The 16,316-nt window shown below is 40.1% G+C and overlaps 1 protein-coding gene across 1 annotated transcript in view; it reads right to left on the bottom strand.

Moving 5' to 3' along the window:
• Positions 1–13,341, bottom strand: part of pth2ra (parathyroid hormone 2 receptor a) — a 28,779-nt gene extending 15,438 nt beyond the window's left edge. Inside the window, exons 1-6 of the mRNA XM_076104109.1 lie at positions 13,276–13,341; positions 8,060–8,165; positions 6,470–6,580; positions 5,992–6,113; positions 4,872–4,969; positions 660–843 (exon numbers count right to left, since the gene is read on the bottom strand). Of these exons, the coding sequence (XP_075960224.1) occupies positions 660–843; positions 4,872–4,969; positions 5,992–6,113; positions 6,470–6,580; positions 8,060–8,165; positions 13,276–13,341 (687 nt within the window). The remainder of the gene's footprint in view (positions 1–659; positions 844–4,871; positions 4,970–5,991; positions 6,114–6,469; positions 6,581–8,059; positions 8,166–13,275) is intronic.
• Between the last annotated feature and the right edge of the window lie 2,975 nt (positions 13,342–16,316).

Here is a 16,316-nt window from a genome sequence, read left to right as displayed (position 1 = left end):
TTACTAAATGGGACCATAATGTAATGAATGAACATCATGTTGTATTGAAGAAGACTTGAAACTAGCGATTGAGACCATAACCTCATGTTTACAATGTTTTATGTGAGAGCTTAGGGTTTAGGTGCTCACACACAAAGTGTTACAACCATCCCAGGGCTCCCCTATATCTTATAGACAGCCTATTTTGAGTGCTTCCTATTTTAGGTGCAGCAGCAGACTTTGTTACTGCTTGCCCCGCTGTCTTCATCTTTTTCCTCTCTCCCTGTGTTCCCTTTATGTGCTGGTGTAAATATGACATTGTCAGTAACCCTGTGTCGATACCATATAAGCTGACCTTCTAGTCCAAGTCACCTGTGTCTGCCCTTTCTCCAGCTTCCTTCTCTCCTCTGGTATCCCTCTTTGTCCAGAGCGTGCACAATCGAGCGCCGCGATGACTCGTGGAGCCGACGCGCAAGACTAGACGGCATTATTTCCCAACTCGCATGGCTCACGCCGGGGACACTGCGTCCAGCATAAAGCTGCTCAGAGCAGCTCAGTGGGGTCATGGTTTGCAGTGACATTTTTCTTGGCGGAGTGAGAGCGTGACACAGAGCTTGACTTTACTCAGGTCTAATAGCCAGGAAGAAAAAAAGATTCAAACAAGTAGATCAGGTACTTACATACTGAGAGTTGTCCACTGGTGCCATGCTAACTGCCTTTAAGTTGTCCAACAGGGCAGAATCAAAGTCCTGCAATCCAGCACTGGAATAGACGACTTTGTCCTTCACAAAGATGCTGACTGCCCGTAGCATGAAGGACACAAACAGGTGCATGTGGATGTAATTCCTGGTGCAGTGAAGACGCCTGCCGAGAAAACAAACAGGATTCACTGGTATGAATTCATAATTAAGATTATGCAATCCAAACAACTAAGACATAAATCACATTTATATTATCTCAGGTTGATTGGTCGCTGATGCGTGTATTGTTAGAGGACAATAGGTCCTACTTGAAGTACAAGTTCAAGGCTAGTCTTCAAGTGTTGCTGAGTAGATATAGAAGAAAAATAGTCAACTATAATGTGGAGGTTGATTGGGGAAAAAGAGCTATTTAGGTGGCATCTATAAGAAAATACAGCCAACCGGTTTTGTAAAATGCCTGAGTGTCTTTCCACTGTAAGCCGTCAATGCAGCACAAGCCTGACCTGCAACAGTCATCAGCGTATTAAGCGTAAAAGTGGTAGTTTAAATCTCAAACTGTTTCTTCGGTTACACTTCTGCACTCGCATTGCTTTCACTGACTCTCAAGCTCTCAGGGACTTTGCAACCCGCATCATTGTGCGTCTAAATGTCTGGGAGCCGCATTGTTGTCCCTGCAGAGGCCAGCACACCTCCCTCTTTCTGAGATGTGAAATGTAATTTATTGTTTTCAGTGGCTGCAGAAGGTTCAGAAATTGTAGTGGAGGTTGGCAGTTGCACTTCAGCTGAGGTTCCTCTGTACGAACCATACAAACATACAGTATATCTTCCTCCTAATCAGCACTAGTGTTGTTGTTGTTGCTGCTCATAATTACTGTTTAAAAAATCCTCACAACCTCCTTTTCAGTTAATGATGACACCATCTTCACCGTCATATGATTGTTTTATCCTTAATTGGCGCTTAAGCATCAGTTAATTATTGTTGCCTGAACCTTTCTATGTGGAGAAATATGTTTCTATATAATTGAGTGAAACGTATTCATGTCCATACTATGGAAACCGTCTTTGCTCATCTCGTTATGCTGCATTAGGTATCCTGAACATCCCTTAGTTGCTCAGCACTGTAATAAGCTGGTTGACTGCGGTTTGCTATGGTAAATATGTTGTAGCTAAATTAGGTGTCATATGGGGTGATGCGCATTATTGTGACAGTATATTAAAGAGAATAGCAAAGAGAGCAGAAGAAAGCAGAGGGAGGCTGAGGAATTAAAGATTTTGAAGCTGCTTTATAATGTCAAACACACAACAGATATAAGGCCCGTTTGTCAAAATGCATCTTGTCAGCTGCAACTGATCCAGAAAATATGCTCTGTTTGAAGTCTTCCTATTTAATCATGCAGCTGTGAACCTCTTTGGGACTTTTCCTACTACTACTGAATCTACTAAGACAGTTTCTTTTTACACTGAGTGCCGACAAGTGATAAACGGAGACACCATCTTTAGTATGATGGATTATCTTCATGTGGAAGGTGGGAGAGATGCCTTTAAAAAAAGTGAGAAACACTAGTGTGGCCCCAAAGGTATATATTGCCTCAAAATGAGTTTCTTGTGATCTCAAATCACAGTCAGTCTCTCCACAGCGGCTTGTTGTACACTCAACCTTCCTTCCCTGTAGCCAACACTTGCTTCTCAGGCTGTAGAGACAAGGGAGTCGCTTGTAAGGACCCATTAAGCTAGGTATAATTGTGGTAACTGTTGATTATATTTAATATATTTACTTAAGCATCGGTGTTGTGCAAAAAAAACACAGGGCCACTTCAGCTGAGTGGGCTGTACAGTTTCAAGTGGAAAGAGATTTCCAAAAGCCTTTTGATGTGTTGATGGGATGATTACGCCAACTGTAAAATTGCATAATAAACCTGGAGAGCCTTGCCAGTGGAATTACTAGATTATGCCAATAAAAAAAGATCAGTCTTTTCACAAATAAGGCCGTTTGTGGTGCCAGAGAGAAATGATGTTGTGTTTACTTCTCTCTAAGGAGCAACTGGATGGAAGTAATGCTTTTCTTCACATCAGTACTTTTTTTCCCATGATCTTTAGAGTATTTAAATTTGAAAATGTGCATTATCTTTACTCTTCTTTCACAGAATGGATATAAATTGATACCGGTATTGTTTTTGTAATCCAGTTATGTACATAAGAAGTTGTTAGGTCACAGGATTTGTAGAGAAACTGTACGCAGCAACTTTAAGAATATTAACTTAAACCAAATATTTCAAATAAAACTGAACATAAATGCTCAACTCTTTTAAAATACTGACTATTTCCGTTTAAATCCTTTACCTACGCTTTGGGTTTCTGCCCAAGACTGAAAATTAAAGCAGCATTAAATTGCTTTCCTGATCCCCATGGGCAGTTCTGAGCAGTCGCAGAGGACCACTGCTCCTCCCTGCATGTTGCCGTTGCTGTGTCTTGGCAAAAGTTGATTCATTAACTGGTTGGACTTGACAGAATGGCAACAGGCCAGTGAAGTTTTGGTATCAAGCATTAAATTAAGAGTAAACTATTTGTTCCACTTGATGCTGGACACGTAGCACATTCATCAGCAACATGAATTAGTCTTGGCAAAAAAGGTAATTATGGTGCAGGAAGTGGTTCCAATTCACCATTCATTAATCATTGTGGTGTTGGATTCATTTTGTGCAGGTAAAAAAGAAGTAATTTATTTCTATCATATCTCAAATAGACAACTAATTACACTGAGTATCACCTCTGTTTGAAACTGTTGACTACACTGTTTGGTTCATTTACTCTACATGTTGCCAATCAATCGAATATGTAATAGACTTTTAAAACTTTTTTTTTAATCCAGTGTCAAACTTCTTACAGTTAATTAAAAAGTGAACCTTAATTGGAGGTCTGTGATAGAATGCAGAGTCCGTACCCTTACTTCTCCCTTTCCTGCACTGGCACTGAAATGATTGAGCTGCAGGGTTGCTGCTCAGTATTTCAATGAACTCCTCAATTAAACTCAACATTTTCTTCACTATTTCACAAGGACAGCGAGATGGAAAAAAAATAATCTATAAAGCATGCAGCAGTGAAAAAGCCTGCCTGATGATGTGATGAACAGCAGCTCTATCAGCACTTTCAAAACCAACTTAGAAAGTCTGTTAAAAGCGGCTCAGCTCTGTACTCACTGACCTGGAATTATATCTTGTGGTTTTAATGACTTTCTTTTATCTGACGAGCATATATTTGTGATGCACTATTGTGTGTAGCTTTCTGATTGTGTCTCTTGTGTGTTATTTCTTGCATGACATTGTATTGTGTTTTCACACTGTACTGTTTGTTATTGTGTTGTCTTTGTTTTGACCTGCCAAGGGACTACATATGTGAATTAACTTGAATCTATAGCCTGGTACGATGCATCACAATGGTGATATTTATGATTTAGAACTGTACATGGTCCCTTTTAAATTAAATTAAATAGAAAATGCTGGCTTGCAATGAGAAGGTGGAACAACCAGTGGACTCGTGCCACACCAACAATTTACTTTACTTAGCACACACACGCTGTCGGACCAAGGCCACGACAAAAGATACGGTGGTCTATGTGCAGAACTACCGGGTTCTTCAGTAGCTTCTTCCCTCATGTCATGAGACTCCATGACCCCCAGTAACATCCCAACTGCTGTGACCGTCTATTCTATTATTACTCTGTCAGTTTGACCATGCGTGCAATACTCATGGTTTGTGTAAAGCATGTTTACATAACTAACTTTATTATTATTTTTACGACATTCATGATTAGTGATGCCCAAAAGTTGTCATTACTCAAACTGCATAACATTTATTCAGAAATATGAATAGTAAGTGTGAGAAACAAGTTTTTGCCGTAAATGACAGCCAGCAAAAGCAGCAACAGGTTGCCCGAAGAGATCCTGTCTTCACGTCTTTTGTGTCTAGTGACTTTTCAAATCCCATTGGGCAACCTGAAAAGTGTTCAGTTGTCTGGAACTAAATCATGCTGTTTTGTCGTAACTGCAACAGAAACTTTTCAGGATACAAATTAGAATGTGAAAACTGCAGACACAGCAGAGGGGCATTTTGTTAATCCACTGATGTGTGTGTTTGCTACGAGGACGACATTTTATTGTTGATTCATTTGGACATTAGAAAATCCATTTTTACCTGAAGTATCCAATGATGAAGATGGCCACCAGCAGAGAGCTGAAGGACACAGCGTAGCCTGTGGTATACATGACATACAGCCGCTCGAAGAAGTCTTGCTGTGAACATAGAAATATTAGCTTTTCAGTCCACTCATTAAAGTGAAACAGCGTTGCAGAGGAAATGGCATACATGATTCACAGCTGCTGGAAACAAGAAAGCAAGAGAACTCATTATTTTGTGTTTGCATTTTGACAGAGGATGAGGAGTATTAAAGCAAAGACATATGCACATATGTCATATTAAGAAATGGATCAGTAACTCATTCCTAGAGCTCTTACTAAGCCAGTCTAAGGTTATTTAAAAAAACAAAAAAGGGTAGATTTATTATGTCTTAAAGTCTTAAATCCTTAATCTCTGAATGCTTACAAACTGGAGACAACAGGGATTTAACAATTGTCAGATTGGTTAGATTCAGATGAAACCATGAACAAAAGATGGATTTGGAACATTTTAGTATTTCTATAAATCCCTGCTCCTGAGTTTTTATCTCAAAACATCCATGCTCTCCTCAGAAAGACTTTACACGTTGGAGGCTTCTAATCAAGAGATTGCTAATCATGAGGATAGGTATCCACTTCAGCCAGTCCTCCATACTCTTTGCAGTCTCAAGTGAAGTTGAGCCCTCATGCACATTAAGTCCCAAAATCAACCCCATCGTGTTCAAACCCCGTGTCTAGTTCTAATACACAAAGGATCAAATAACTATCCACAGCAGGCAGCTGTGTTCAGTAACAAAGATCAAACCGATCTTTGCCCGAAAATGCAGTTTGCTTCAGCAGAATGCGAGATTAGCAGCGGACAAACTCAGTCACACACACGACCAAGCACATAACCTCTCTCCTGGCTTAACCCTGGCAGGGATAATAAGAAGAAACGCAGTTCTCCTTCACAAAATTGTGTTCAATTTGATGGACAATTATAGGGTAATGTGAGTTTGACTCTGCCCAATGTGTTCGTACATGAGTTGAAGCACACACGGTTCCCTAGCATCTGATTTCAGTCAGTCTATGCTAACAACCTATCCATCTATTCATGCACGAATGAGATTGGTGCCTGAATATTTTACAGTCATACTCACCCTCCCTTCGTCATCAGTGGGCTGAAGGAAACGCAGACAGTCTGAGTAGTTGGTCCATGTTTTGTTCCAGTGGTCCACAACCACCCAGGAACCGTTGACATCACACTTCCTGTAAGCATGTCCTGTAAACAAACGCTTTAAAATGATTTTGGTCATTTATAACCCAAACAAAACAAATGGTGATGATTAAAGCATTTCATGGAAGTGGATCTTATGGATTTTAGGCATTTGCCCACCAGTCTAGTAAAATGAACGGCTAAACAATGTTTAAAATATATGGTATACATTTTTATTTTTATTTTTATTTTTTATATTTCAGGTAGTTGCAAGTAAGTCATGCAGAAACATACTTATATTACAATATATCACCAGCGTAAACAATCTGAATCTCTATATTTAAATGTACTTGTAGTCGTATAGTTCTCAGTGTTTGTGATGGTACATCTTTAAAAAAAAACATTTTAAAAAAAGTGTTCACCTTTGTGATTGAAGTCATAAATGTAAGCCGGGCAGGGGACCTCAGTAACCAGCCCAGGGGAGCCATGGGGCCAACAAATAAGACCGTCCCACTCTGGAGGGCACACCTCATCTACAGCGAGTAGGGTATGATAAGTAAGAGGAAGTCAACATACAATTCACATACTGTCGTCTGGTATCTGGTCAATGTCGTTTTTTGTTGTTGTTTCTGAAAAGCTGTTTTGTTATTCGTATTGACTCCATTCTGTCCATGTGAGAGAAAGACTGTAATGCACAATTTTGTTTGTTTGACAAAAAAAAGAAGTCTGCAAAAGAACAGAAACATTAGCTTCTGTTACTCTTTTAAATTCCATGTTGATCGTATATAATTTTATTTTGCATTTTCATCTTTATCTGGCTTCTAAACAACAGGTTCTGAAAGCTGAAAAAAAGGATTATTCATAGTTTAAATATCACCAAATCAAGATGGGGCAATTATAACAGTCTTGACTAGAGGGGAAAAACTGCTTTCAATGTGTCTGGTGTGAATCTCCCTGACACTTTAAATCTTGTCTTATCAATCAATAAGATGTGAGGAAGTTTAAGATTAATCTTAAGCCACTGTTGTTGGTCTTTATATCATTTGAGTCTGAAAGGAAATTAAATGTATACTTTCGTTATTTACATTGTGAATAACAAATAATAGTCATAATATTCCCTTCAATGAGTATTCTCGCATATACTAACACACTCAAATATCTTGATAACATATTGCATGTACTGAATCTTTGCTCTACATTGATTTTCTATCGGAAAAACACGTTCCTTTGCCTTTTGCCAACAAAAACCATAAAGAGGTAAACAGAAACCATTGGATGTCGTGGATTTTATTGTGTAGGATGGTTACAAAATCAAAAAACATTAGTCTGGTGAAAAATGTGAGAGCCACTCATGGATATCGAAATGGATGCCCCAAACATAAATGTGCACCTCTGCTGACTCATCTCCTCCCTGCACTTACCGCACAATGACTGTATTACTGTAAACTTTACAAAGTGCAACTTTCAAAAGCAACGCTCTTTCTATTCAGTTGTGTCTTTTTCTTTACTGGTTTTGGATAAGAGTTACGTTTGCCAAACACATTGGTTAGTACTCATCCTAAAAGCCTTTTCTCTTGTAACATTAAATGTAAAAAAACATACTGTTTGATGATACAAATAATGATGCAAGCAAAGGGTTTCCAATCTGCTAGTAGAGCTGACTTTAGCTTAATTAGCTAGTTGGGGACAATCAGTGACAGTTGTTGTTTCAGCCAGCAAAATCAATCAGAAGCTAGAAAAGAGAAGTCTGCTTAAGTCTGCTGTTATCAAGGAGCTGCTGTTAAACAAAATACCAACCGTTTTGAGTGATTGAACTGCCAAGGTTGCTGTTTTAAACAGCTGGCGGAGCAACAGCAACTAAGACGGGCAGGGTTTAGCAAACGCTCAATTGTTTACATACATCTTCTGTTCATATATTTACTGTATATGTTGTATATTTGATAATCACCACATAAACATGAAGAAAACTCAGATTAATTGTGTGGCATAGTATGTCTGTGCACGTTTTGTACCTGTGGACTCTGGCTCAGTGTTGGAGAGGTTCTGGTAGCACTGCAGTTTGATTTCATAAAGGATGTACATCTGCTCCTGTGCAGAGAGAGGCCCATCAAACCCCATCTGTGGAGCACGACAAACAAGATCAGACCGGTCACCCTCTGTCCATATGTGTTCAAATGACCTTTTGCTTTTGGCTTCTCAATAACATTTGGGACATCTTTTCATATTCCACCTGCTGTGGGCCAGGCCAACATTTGTGGCCTCTAGTGGAGGAAAGTGGAGGAAAGTGGTGACAACAAAAACAATGGAGGAAAGCAGAGAGAAAAAAACATGTTATTGCGAATTTGTACATTTAACATTTGTTCAAAAAAATTTACATACATCAAAAAAAGTAAAGTCCTTTGTCTGATATCAATTCTAAATAACTTCCTTATATGGTCTTTCATTTGAAGTCCCAGCAGATACACACCTGCCTCTCCTTTCATTCACATTTTTTCACACAAGGCTGCTTTGGTGAAAGCTGTTCAGCCCTTCAAGTATGGAACAACCCAACACTGGATTGGTCGTGGTTTGTCAGTTTGCTCTTTATCAAAAGAAGCAATTACACTCAAAATACTTGTTTGGAATAATGGGACTGCATGTCCATGGTTTTTATGTTTCATGTTCTCGGATTTATCACTGTACTGGAAGTACGAGTAATAATAATACAGCAGCAGACCAAAAACTAGGTTGTCATATCAATTCAATTCGATTCAATTTATTTTTGTATAGCCCAAAATTAGAAATTACAAATTTGCCTCAGAGGGCTTTACAATCTGTACACATACGACACCCTCCTCTCACATCAGAACAGGAAAAACTCCCCCAAAAAAAACCTTTAACGGGGAGAAAAGAGGAAGAGACCTCAGGGAGAGCAACAGAGGAGGGATCCCTCTCCCAGGATGGACAGAAGTGCAATAGATGTCATGTGTACAGAATGAACAGAATAACAGAGTTACAACACATTCAATGCATATGACAGAACCACGGCAGGAGGCAAGACCATGGTCCAGGTATAACCAGGATCCACGGAAACCTGCGAGGCGAGAAATCACAGAGGCTCCGGTGAAGAAGCAAAGTCAGTAATGTGCGGTATTGTTAATATAGAATGGTAATGTGAGTAATAATAAAAATGATATTAGCAGTGGGAGTCAGCAGGGCCATGGTGGGAGGAAGGACCAGGGGCTAGATATTATATATATATATATATATTTATATCAAGATCTTCAAAAAAGTTACAAGGATATTGATGAAGTCAGTTCAAGCTGTAATACCGTGAGTCATGAGTCACCCTTATGGGAGTGCATGAGCCACCCTGTGATGTCAGGTCAGATGTAGAAATGTTATCAAGCGAGATATTTTATATTAAGCACCACATTCAGACCTACTCAAAAAACGTCTTCTATGCTTTGCCTCAAAGTTTTTACCATACTGTATGTACTTGTCTGTAGAGATGGAAATAATTCCAGACATTTTAATTCCATACATGCACTGAAAATTTGAATAAAGGCGTCATTATGAATTCATACCGTCTCATAACCTGTCAGCCTGTCGTGGAGAATGACGTTGTGTTTATAGTACCAAGTCAAGAGTGCTGAACCGTGTAAATTGATCTCTGGCAGACCATTAAGCAGACCAATCAGGCATACTGAATATCCTCGAAAGAACTCATCCTTGTTAAAACGTGCATGCTTATAAGTGTGGGTGCATTTGACTCAATGGAAAAGGATGTTGTCTGCCATTTCCTTAGACTTTTTATTATCATAAGTGATGTCTAATGTCTCCCATTTCCATAAAACTGGAAATGTTGTGGCACAACCCCATCTCACACGTTATAACACGTCGCAGCTGTCATGATTGTGTACAAACTAAGCCTCCAGGAAGAGCGCTGGGCTTTGAAGCTAATTTTATAGAGTCGCCAAACTGTAGAATTACCATTTCCAAGTATGTTAGTGATGCCATTGGCCCAGACATTTTCCCATAGGAGAGAGACACCTGTAACTCAGCGGATAATTCAACTTCCCAGTACGAACACATGAAAAGTACTTATTTAAATCATTAGCTCCTAAAAATGGTCAAATGACGATTCCAGACTTATTTTCCTTCCTCCGTTCATGAGCCTGAGTACAAGGTTGGACTAAGGGATTGGAGGCGGAGTTAAAGGCCAGCAGGTCACATCACAAATTGCAGGGAGCTAGGCTCTGTTACTCGTCCTCCCAATTCCGAGGTTCAGGATTTACTCTCAGGCTTTGCACCAACGGAGTTCCAGGCAGGACAATCACTTTCAATCATTACGTGGTACACGGCCTTCCTGTTCCAAGGTAATCTTGTCGATGCTAAAAAGACATGTGTTCGCATGCTCTTGTCCGCTGGTTTGAGTCAACGGTAAAGTGGTTTCGATCCCACATAGTTCCATGTTCACTTCTAACAGGTGAATTTTCGGTTCCGGCACTACTATCTTTTTCAGAAGTTTGTGGTCGTAAACCTTATAAAAGGGGGGCAAACTTGCTGCTTATTACCTTTAACTAAGTATTACGTTTCCAGTCACTACAGTTCAGGCTTGTGTTGTTGTTAGGCCATGCTTACATAGTGAGAACATGTCAATAGCCTATCATCTCCACAAAGAATTACAGTCCCACAGATGTATCCAAGAGATGCTGCTCATAGTTTCTCACATTTTATTTTACTTTTACACTAGATTAATGGCTGAATATGTATATTGAAGGATGTCACTGATGTTTAACTTGCACTGCACTCTTGGTTAGATCCCAAGTGCTATTAATATGCATAGCAATCTGGCACTTCCCTTGCACTGTTGTACGTGTGAACGTGGTATGGATTTCCATGTCCCTATTGTTGCTGTGATATATTGTGTTGGTGTGTTGTTAAAGTTGTCTTTTGTATTCTGTTCTTATATGAACCCCGGCTGCATCACAAATCCCCCCTTGAGAAACAATAACGATAACCTTGAACCTTGCACAAGACAGGACGTGTTTTCTTCTTCAATATTTAGAGACAAAACTAACCACCATCTTTCCCTGACCATTTGTGTTAGCCTAAACCTTACCACACATGCCACACATGCCCACTCCAGTCTCTGGGATCAAAGTTGTGTGCTCTGTACGCCCACCCTCCACCCTCCAACTCAACCGTCTCCCTGTGACTTCTGTGCAGCAGAACGCAACACTTAATTAACTGGAAAACGTGTTTCTGGTGGACATAATCCAAGCAGCAACTACATTTCCTCCAAAACATATAAATGTAATCTTTTTGGCGACAGGGCTGCATAATGAGGTAAGGAGAGAGGAGGAGGGGGAGAGAAAAGAGAGTCGGTAGTGACGTTTTAATTACAGAGATGAAAGGCTATTATTTCTTTACAGTAATCTATGGTTGTGCTGTCGCAGTGGTGCATTCCTTTTTTTCCAGCAGCAATTCACTTGTTTTGTTTTCTCAGCATGGACACACATTTGTTGATCTGGCTTTCTTAATTACCCAACAAGTCGATGTTGACAAGCTGCCTAAGTCAAAGGGTCAAACTGTATTTGTTCAATCCACACATTTTAGCTTATTTCACTATATAAACACCCTCCATTTCAAAATACTTTGCATTAAAATGTTGTGCAATACGAATATGTTTTGCTGGGGTTTCTTGCGAAAAACGGTGACTTGAAAGTACATTAAAGCATGTTTCTTCTCCCTCACTGAGAATTCAGCATCTATTGATGTGCAAATATTAAGATGCCTGCAGGCAAGTCCTGAATATCATTTCATAGAAGTAGTCAAGGTATGTTTTTCATGTCTGTACTTTCAGATATGAGGCAAGGTTGCGTCTATCTTTAGAAGCCTACCCTTTCCTCAGAAAGCTAAATCAAACATGCATGTGTGGTGTCTGCACAACACATCTAACCTTTTATCAGCAACACATCCTGCTGCCTCTGAAACACGGCCCTGGTTAAGCGGGAAAACACACTGATGGATGCATCAGATTTCACTAGCCATCTATCAACAGGCAGCTACATTTACCAATGACTGTCAATGGTAGCGCCTATGCTAAGGAGCCAATTAAGAAATTAGTTGCATGAAAAAAAAGACTTTCACACAGCAGCTGTTGCTGCTGCGAAACACCAATTAAAAGTTGTCATATAGTCAGAAGCCTCGGAATCAGTTTGTTAAAACAAAACTATAAAACCTTGACATTTCTGTCTCAGTGCAAGGTTCCTTGGTAATCTGCAGAAAGAAGCTTCCTGCTCTGGTTCGTAATTAAAGCTGCAAAATCGATGATGACTTTTTAAGAAATGTTCACCACTCAACACAGACTTGTCACTCCACTGAAAAGTACATTTCCTGTCAACAAATACCCATCTGGAAATGTCAGATTCCATTAAAAATATATATATATATATTCCAACAATACAAACTAAGTATTCATTATTCTGTCATTTGCAATTTCATGGCAGCACAATGTTGTTAGCCCTTGCAGGTTCTTTTTTTTACACTGAATCCTTTTTCATTCAGTATTTGTAGTGGTCCTGGTGCTGACGGCGCTGTCCATGGTGCTGATAATGAAACTCTCCTTCCTTCATTTCAAAAGATAACACAGGATCATTCACAGTTCAGCGACAAATAACTCTGCATGTCCGGTGATTCATTTGCCAGAATTTTACTCATTAAAAGGCTGATGGTGCACTCTTTCAGCTATTCATTTTCTGTTGCAGCTCATCACTGCCGACGTTTTAAATGAATCATTTTCAATCGAATGATGTGAGAGTAAAGCACATTGACCATTTAGAGGAGCTGTTAGGTTTAACTCTTTTTTTGGGATTGCACCCAGATCTCACTTATCTATTAAATTAGAAGCACACTGGCTGCCATCAAAGGCTGCAAAGCCAATATGGGTGTGTGAACGATTGGCAGATGATGACTATTGATACAACTCCTCAAATCTGGAACAAACAGCTCCTGAAATGCCAAGCTAATTATAAACACAAAAAGACTTTCTGCAGTGCCGGTGTTGCACCGATTTTGTGACTGAAAAAAGGTCAGCTGTGAGGGCGATTAAAATAATAGGTTTATAGAGGTGGTTGTTATAATGCAAATATAATATAATAAAAAATATGACTTCAGGAGCAAGAATAGCGACTGTTATAGTGTCAAATATTTTTGCTAAAGTGGAGACATAATGCGTCCTTACCTGTGCGTCCACAGAAGCCGAGCACAAGAAAAAGTTTAAGACTAATATCCACACAAGCAAGTTCATAGTTCGTCTTTCTGCCTTCATCTCCAGCAATTTAAAAAATATATATATACGAACTATGCGTTCATTTGAGTTTAAGCAACCTTATACGCTCGAGATAAACACTTCCGCTGTCGCCGTTGCATCATTGAGTTACAGCTTCACATTATTAAAGAAAGTTCCATCGCAAGTTGGGGTCCAAAACTGAGCCGCCCAGCGCGGTGAGTGAGATTGCGTCAGTGGACTTCATCAGATCACAAATGCCACGTGTTTTTTTCCCCCCATTCAGTTTTCACTCGGTTCTCATGATTGAGTTCCGTGACATCGCTGCTCGCAGATCGCCGTTAGTCTGGGATGCGCGCCGGGTGAGTAAAAGTGAGCCTCACGTCCAGTTTCGTCACAGTACGTCATGATTAAAACCCCATTATTCCTGTGCGCGCTTCCCATCACGCATGTGGATGGAGCTCTGCCTCGCGCTAGTGTGATTGTCAGATGTCCTCTCTCCTCGCGCAGTATATGACGGGACAGGGGACGGGGCACCCTTTTGGCAGTGCAATGTATTTGACGCACAGACAGGCTTTTTAAAGATATAGGCCAACTGTAAATTAATATATGTTATTGGTTTTTATTCAAGGTTTTTTCCCCCTTTTTTAATCAACTGAGCATGTAAAAACCTTCTGCTAAAGTTACTGTAACAGTAATATCCATTGTTTGTTTATTATTTTGTATTCAACATAGAACCATTACTTGGGGGACATGAATTCTGACAATGAAATGTTATAACCTAAATGCTAAAGATGAATATTTAAATTTGCGTATCTGACTAAATTCTCAGCATGCTTTGTAAGACAGCCAAACTTGTGCAGTTTAATGATTTAATGTAAGAATAAACTTACAAATCAGAGTCCAAAAAGCACAGGCAAACAAAAACTCCAGCAAAACTTCATATAGCAATGAAGTCAAACCGACCAATAAACAACAGAAGCACTAATACACAATGAGAGCAGGGGGATTACACACAGGTGCAACAAAAGGCGGGAAAACACACAAAGGCCAGAAGTAAAACCAGACATCACAGAAAATAACACAGGAAAATAAACAAGAAACTCAAGACCACGAGCGAGTGAATATGAAAGAAAAAAAAAAAAAGAAATATGCAGCAGGAAATAATGACCTATAACGTCTTGGCCCATGGTGCCGTAGTAGCTGTCCGTGGTGCTGACAAGGCACCATACGGCAGCAGCTCAATTCCAACCATGGAACAAGCAATGGTGAGACACAAGCCTGTCAGATCTTTTTCTCACAGTATCACATTTGTGAGTCCCTGTTCATCTCTTCTTTAGGTCTGTAACTGTTTAAGAAGCACATTGAGCATGAATTTCTACATGCCTGGACTGTTGCACAACACACATGTGGGCAGAGCCTGTCTAATGAGTCAGTGGTGAACTAATGCATTCAGCACGTACACCACTGACTCACACTGTGCCACATTCTATTTAATAATGGAAACCGTTGATGGCATGCAGCTGTCAAATTGACATTGGCAGGGCCATCATTTACCCAGCATGCAATGGGTGTAAAATAAACCACTTTACAGCCTCGTAGTAGCAGTGTAACAATGGAGGAGAGACAGAAGCCGACCGCGTACAAGAGAGAAAATCACTACATTTATAGTCAAAAACTTTCTGAATGCATTTTTGCAGAAATAGAAAGAGATCCCGGAGCATGCATCCTCTCGAATAGGCTGTGATTATTGTATGATTTCACATCCAAGCGCTTGCTGCTTCTCTGCCCAATTAGTGGAAAACGGGCATCCACTCATGCCTTCACATGATTTTATCAGCATCTCTCAAAGGCCTCCTCAAAGTGCTGAGCCGAAGGGCTGCTGAGTTCCATCATTCACCTATAAGAAACCTGAAGTGAAACCAGTACTTATCCTCATACGTAACCCGCTGTCAAGGCGCATTGAGTTCAGACCGACTCAAACTGAACTCTATGGCCCATAGCTGCTTCCTCTCACCTTCGCTACGCCCCTTCTCAAGAACAGCCAATGTCCATTTCTTCGTTAGCAACTGTAACTAGGATCAGGAGGCCTGTCAAGCTTTCAGCGGTGTGTGTGGAACCTGCGAAGGCTCAGCTAAGCATAGAAAGTGCTCTTTAGACATCTGAAGCAATTCAATTTAATTTATACAGCGCAAAAATCATAGCAGATGTTATCTCAGGGCACTTTCTCGCACAGAGCAGATGTAGGCCGTACCGTGTAATATTATTTATAGAGAGCCAACAATTCCCACACTGTTCTCCACCTTTTCCCATGAGCAAAAGCGGCAAAGAAAAAACTCCCGTTTAAGCCACAGAAACCTTCCTTAGAGTGAGAGAGTTCATCTGTTTAAACATTCAATGAGATCAGAAAGTTACATTTCATGTAATTTCAATATTTTCATTTTAAATTTCAAAGAGCTTAAATGTCCCCTCAAGAGGAATATACTCCTGCCCAATATGTATTAACATGCCACAACCTGAGAGGCAATGAATGACTCAGACACACATAGAGATGCCTGCAGAGAGGAGAGAGGAGAGAGAGACTGGACGGCACAACGCTTTAGAGAGAGATGACAAGATAGTAAGCAAAGGAGAACTGTCAGTGTAGTTTGCAGGCACAAACGTTTCAAGCGATTTAATGTTGTGACATTCTGACATGATTGGCAGGGCCGAGACATTTCACATGTTACTTGTATGCGTATGCATAGTGGCCATATGTGTCATGCTTAATAAGCCTTCAGCAGTCGAAACCAGCTGCTAAAGAAAGGTTTTTAATTTACACAGAATGTTTTTTCCTATTCCCTGTGGTGATTATAGCGTGTCTTGAATAGGAATGTGAATATGAATAAGATGTTGTATTTCATCCGTGACTTCCTACATATATATATTATCATCATGTCTCCAAAGCCGGTCCGCCTCAGAGGACGCTGCTTCACTATGCTCATTTTGGACCTTGG

This window comes from Anarhichas minor, unplaced genomic scaffold (genome assembly GCF_050575085.1).
Source record: "Anarhichas minor isolate MPS153535 unplaced genomic scaffold, ASM5057508v1 ptg000004l, whole genome shotgun sequence".
NCBI classification, from domain to species: domain Eukaryota; kingdom Metazoa; phylum Chordata; class Actinopteri; order Perciformes; family Anarhichadidae; genus Anarhichas; species Anarhichas minor.
This window is presented reverse-complemented; position numbering and strand designations above follow the sequence as displayed.